This window comes from Aplysia californica, unplaced genomic scaffold (assembly GCF_000002075.1).
Source record: "Aplysia californica isolate F4 #8 unplaced genomic scaffold, AplCal3.0 scaffold00364, whole genome shotgun sequence".
Classification (NCBI taxonomy): domain Eukaryota; kingdom Metazoa; phylum Mollusca; class Gastropoda; order Aplysiida; family Aplysiidae; genus Aplysia; species Aplysia californica.
In genome coordinates, this window is record NW_004797634.1 from 236,603 (window position 1) to 242,419 (window position 5,817).

At 37.8% G+C, this 5,817-nt stretch overlaps 1 protein-coding gene across 1 annotated transcript; it reads left to right on the forward strand.

Annotated features, from left to right (window-relative positions):
• Positions 1-1,252: 1,252 nt before the first annotated feature.
• Positions 1,253-5,817, forward strand: LOC106012403 (neuroblastoma-amplified sequence; the record flags this gene model as incomplete). The annotated part of the gene is given in 4 exon segments (XM_013085302.2): positions 1,253-1,397; positions 3,842-3,905; positions 4,754-4,796; positions 5,755-5,817. Coding segments are annotated over 4 exon segments (272 nt in total), but the record flags the coding sequence as incomplete, so codon positions are not given.

A 5,817-nucleotide genomic window follows, 5' to 3' on the forward strand; every position in this document is an offset into this window, starting at 1 on the left:
AATTGAACAGAGAGAAGTGCTCTAAATGGCAATTTTAAAGTTAAATTGTGTGAAAAGAGCTAAGCTGTAATTATAATAAAACCACCAGAAAAAGACAACTGAATTGTTTTTTGGCCTTATAAATAGCCTGGATCAAATTACTAGAGAAGTTGCTGCTGTGTGGAACGATTTAAAGAAGAGCAAAGGAAGACAAATAACAATTTAATACACAGATGGCCTGAGCAACTTCTGCGAGAAATACAACAATGAGAAAAACCGAGCTGATCAAGAAGGCATGAGACAACAGGAAAGAGCGGGGCACCATGATCGTTATAGTGTCTGCTCCAGACCTGCCACCTATATTATGAGGAAGAATTATCTTAGTAGTAGGCCTAATGATAGTATAATAAGCAATATCTATAACTACTATTAGGGGTCTGTTGATATAGGTTACATTGTAATTATCAACATTGTCATCAATTTTTTTCATTATCATTCTTACATTCATTATCATTATTATCATGTCACTATCATATACTTGGGCACGTTAAAGTAAGATCCCTTGGTGGTCTAAAATCAATAAAAGTTGGCTTCGGTCGCCACTGGGGCAAAATTCAATATTTCCTACCAACTGAAAGTTTAATGTGTGTCCTGCGCGATCATATGACCTTAATTAATATTATTATGCAGTTGTGAGTGCCGTAAAACACATACCAAAACAAACAACTTTTATTATAATTTACTACATGTATCATAGGCCTATTATTGTTACGTTATCGTTATTGCTCCTATTATTATCATTATTATTATCATTATTATCATCATTATTATTATTACATAATGTGTATGCTTCCCGGGAAGCTGAGAATGTTTCTGAGTGTTCTATGGTCTGCTAGGGTAATAATATAGTGTAAAGCGCATAGAGCCTGCTGTTGAGCGGGGATATGCGCTATACAAATGCTATCTATTATTATTATTATTTAAAAAATCACCACAGTTGAAATAGAAAGTAAAACTACAATAGACCTTGACCTGATCTTGGCCTTGACCGTGGTAATCGGTGATTCCCGAACAATATATTATGTGATGTTTTCAGGTATTGATTTTTGTTTTGTTTACAAAGGATTGTTTAAAGTATTCAAATTTATGGTTTTCATGCACCAAAAGATACCCCATTAGTGACCTGCTGTACAAGTCTTTTTACGTTAAAGGCTGATCAAAGAAAAAGAAAGTAGCATTTCCCAATAAATTTCATCGACCACTGATGTTTTGGGAACTCTTTGTGTGCACAATACGTTGAAGAGTGCTACAACACCATGGAAGACATGGCCGACGTGGAAAGTAAAAGTAGCGCAAAGGAAAATATACTTTATGACTTATCAGTTCTTGCTGAATGGAAATTAGAAAATGAATTATTTGTAAGTCGAACATGTAATGTAAATGTAGCTTTGGTGTACTCGCCTTTAAACAAAGCAAGAGTGTAGATCTAGAAATCTAGATCTAGAAATCTAGACTCTAGTACTCTAGTTCTAGATTCTAGTAGATCTAGCCAAGGCCTATCATTATAAAATGATTATTATATGTATAGACTGTAGAAGTAGAAGTGTAGACTAGACTTGCAGGTGATCTTGTAGTTCCGTTCGTTTAAGTCCACGATCCATTTGTTTACATCCAGAGAAGAAATCCAAAAGTCTTGATGACAAAACAGGCAACACAAAGAACAGGGATGCAACCTAACTTAACTTCCATTATTATTTTAAAGATGCCTGTACTAAATCTAGATCTAGACTCTAGATTCTAGATCTAAATCTATACGTGGCTTTTTTTAACCAGCTTGTAATTTTTAAAAAATCATTTCAGTTAATACAATTTAATCAAACCATATGGACTAGAAAGAACGCATATATGTGGAAGATATTGAGAATCTTGTCAATGCAATAGGTATGTGCCTTACAAATAAAAGAAATCAGGACAAAAGATCATCAAAACAGTTGCAAAGTTACAAAGAAACATTTAAGAAATTAGATATCCACCGACAGAATTTTCATCATAATTTCAAAAAACAAACAAACAAACAATCAACAACGGGGATCTGCAGTGATCATGCAGATCTGGGTCTTGTTATTGGCATTTATCCACTTTTTCTTTTATCTTTTCTTCTCAGTCATGAGCAAAACGTTCATCTCACAGAAGTGTCATATTTGGTTAACCTTCCCACCCACCAATCTTACACTTTTCTTACAGAAGCCAAAGACACCCTTTCCCCTCTGAGGTGTAAGTTTATATTTTGAACGGCCCCTCCTATAGGCTTAGATCTAATACATTGAGGCATGTCGCGTACATGAGAGGCGGTGTAGGGTCGTTTTTTGAGGATCGCCGTAAAAATAGCCTGGGACTCACTGGAAGGCTATCTTTACGGCACGCCGTAAAACTAGCTTGGGAGGCTATCTTTACGGCTCGCCATAAAAATAGCCACTGCGTATTTTTATTAGGTCAGGAACCCCCTACTCTTGACTTTAACGAACGAAACTACAAAATCACCGACTTGCAGTCGTAGGCTGTAGGTAGGGCAATTGTTTACTTTCTCGCGTTTAATTCCGGCAGCACCTAGATTTCTTGATCAAGACGAAACTCTATGCATCCCGACTATTCAAAACTGAGCTGGAGTTAAGATACGTAAACTACGGCAATTTCATCATATTTTGTAGGTAGATAAATGGCTTTAGGCCTTCCGTACTGATTTTTATGGCTTATGGCCATTGAGTAGGCGGCGATTTTGTAGTTTCGTTCGTTGAGAGAAGAGGGGGGTTTCAGGGGGGCATGCTTCCCTGAATTTTACCATAATTTGATGTTTTGCAGTTAGGTTGCGATGTGATAAAAAAAATTAATTAATTACAGTAAAACTATAACACGCTACAAAAAGAAATTTCAGTGGAATAACAAAAGGTGGTGGAAGTAATGGTGATACTGTAGTGGTGGTGGAAGTAATCATGATGCTGTTGACTGGTAGTGGTGCCCGGAGCTGGTTACCGTATATGCAGACCCTGAGTTGTCGGTTATCGTGTACGCAGACATTGCCATTGGGCAATGAGAGTGCAGTCTTTTGACTTTTGAAACAGTTACACAGTCCTAGTTGGTAATTCTGGTTCTAGTTCTGGTTTTACATAAAATCCCCAGACGACAGTTATATTAATGTAACCTCCTTACACTCACATAACTCACTTAGAATCTGAGTCAGAATAAATAAAACATTTTTTTTCGGACCTGAGTCCGAATAGATCAAACCCATTTTCGGACTCAGGTCCGAATAAATAAAAAATCTGATCCGACTCGAATCCGAACAGAGGTGGCCTTTACAGTTTTAGAAAGGTTGAATTACAAGTTTTTTTAGTTACTGTTTTTTTATAAGTGACAATTGGTTATTAAATAGTAACAAGCAGGGGTATGCATTTACACTGCAGTGGTCTCCTCTGTTTTCTTTGCTAGAGCTGCTTTTTTCGCAAGGTCTAAATTTAACTTTTATATATGTAGGAATGTCCTTTCTTGCACAACTCCTGTTAAGACATGTGTGGGTGGTTGGCAGGTGCTCTGGTATGGTTTGCTCCTTCTTCTATCAAACATCTATCATCCTTATCTCTCCTTTTTTTGTGTTTGTTACTCTCTTGTAACACCTCTAATCTTCGGCACAGATATGACCTTGTTGTGTTGCAAGTGCCGGAAAATCTTACTAAAACTAAAACTGAGATCTTGATTTTGCTGGAATCAAACTTTGATTAAATAGTATGTTTGATTTTATTTTCATCAGTCTGTATTCAACTCAAAAGTATGATTTTTGTCATGATTATGTTTTGGACTCTTTCAGACAAGAAGCCAGAAGGAAAAGCTAAACACATCATTAATAGGCAGAGCATCATCCCTTGTGAGGCGTAAGTACTGTCGAAACAAAAGGATTATATATTGTATGTCTTCTTTAATTTGTTTCTGCTGTTTGTGATGTGCTCATCGTTTCTCAAGTATTTTCTTTTTTAAATTTGAGTCCTGAGTCTTTAATTTGGTTATACAGTTCCTTTCCCAGCTACAATACTGCAAGTTTGATCTTCATTACCTTGACCTTTACCGAATGCTGCTAAGGTCCTTTGCTCTCACAATAAGATAGAGGGGCTCAATGCAACATATTACCATTTATTACGTTGTGTACATAGGATGCAACTTTTTGCTTTAAAAAATAAAGGCTTCAAAGTCTCCCAGCGTTTTGTCTATGAGATACGAAATTAGACCCCAAAATCCAAGTAGGAGCCGACCAAAAGAACATTCTGTGGGTCAGGTGAAAAGTAAGATAAATGTATTATACATTACAGGTTTGTAAGAAAAATTTTGATTTGTTTTGTTTTGAATTGAGGTTCGTAATGAAAAATCCTTTTAAAAAAGTGCTTGCCATGAAAATGTGATACTTCTTATCCGACAAATACATGATTTAAAGCTACGCCTCCGGAATTTTGGCTCTCAAGTCTATCAGCGTCTTATTAAATATTATTCATGCTTGTGCCCAATGTGCAAAGATATACTGTATCTTTTCTCGTTCAGGCCTGTTTTCATGGAGTCCCCCCCTGCTAGACTTGCATTTATTCTTCTCTGCTTTAAAAACACTTTGCTGTAACAAAGTTGGTAGGTTTTTACAGTTTATTTTGTTGAAAAGTTTCTTCAGTGAACCTGCAGGCTGTGTTGAAAGTAATTGACAGTTTTTGCAGGAAACATGTATGTTTGTCTTTTTCAGGGTCAACATGGACCTTTCTCAGGAGTGTCGGGGTTGCGATGCAGTAAGTCTTCTTTTTTTTTTACTTTCCCATAAGTAGATTTAGGTACCGGTGTCTGTGGTGTACACAGGATACCCGAGTTCCATGCCCAGGTGGGGAGAAATTTTTGTCGATTATGTCGGTGTTTCTGCTGGGATGTTGTATTCCTAACTGGCAGGGTCAGAAGCTGGCCTCCTAAATGTCTAAATTTTGTTGATGGGAGCGTAAAAAACACCAACATAAAAAAAATAATTATGTTAACCTCTGCAGGCTGAAAATAAATCGCAATTAAGAATAGCGTTAGAAAAACAAGGTCCATATATCTTAACATTGCATGACTGTTTGTAATACTCACTGTCGTCAGTGATTTAATTGTTTAGCTAGCCATATTTTCATTTATGGAGGGGCAAAAGCTACCCTGGTAGCACAATTCGAGCGAATTCGATTGTGACCTTCAAAAACAAACACTTTTTCAATGTCACTAGTCGAACAATGAGACATATAGTCCATTTACTGCTTGCAAGAAGAATGTAGTAATGGACAGTAGATTTGGAGAAGCCGATGTTGATAGATCTTGAAAGCCATCTACACTTCCCGGGTCTGTAGGCTTTAAGAACCTCTCCACACAGCAACTGTGACATGTGGCAGTTGGCGCTTGAGGTCGCTATGGAAAGAAATGGCTGTGTTGTGGACTGTAATTTCTGTGTATTATAACACCTCGCGCCGGTCAATGCTTTCCATTGCTTGTCAATGCTTTCCATTGCTTGTCAATGCTTTCCATTGCTTGTCAATGCTTTCCATTGCTTGTCAAATTTGACACAAGTAGGGAGGGGTCTATCTGCTGAATGCACTGAAGTCGCCAAATCGACCTGACCCGACCCGACCCGACCCGACCCGACCTGACCCGACCCGACCCGACCCGACCCGACCCGATTTACAATGGGCACGCGGTATTATGCTTCTTTTTGCGTGTTCTTCACAGGATGCCCACCCCTTGCTTATTGCCAGAACAGCTTGTCAGACTGAAAGCCTCTGAAAATGGATG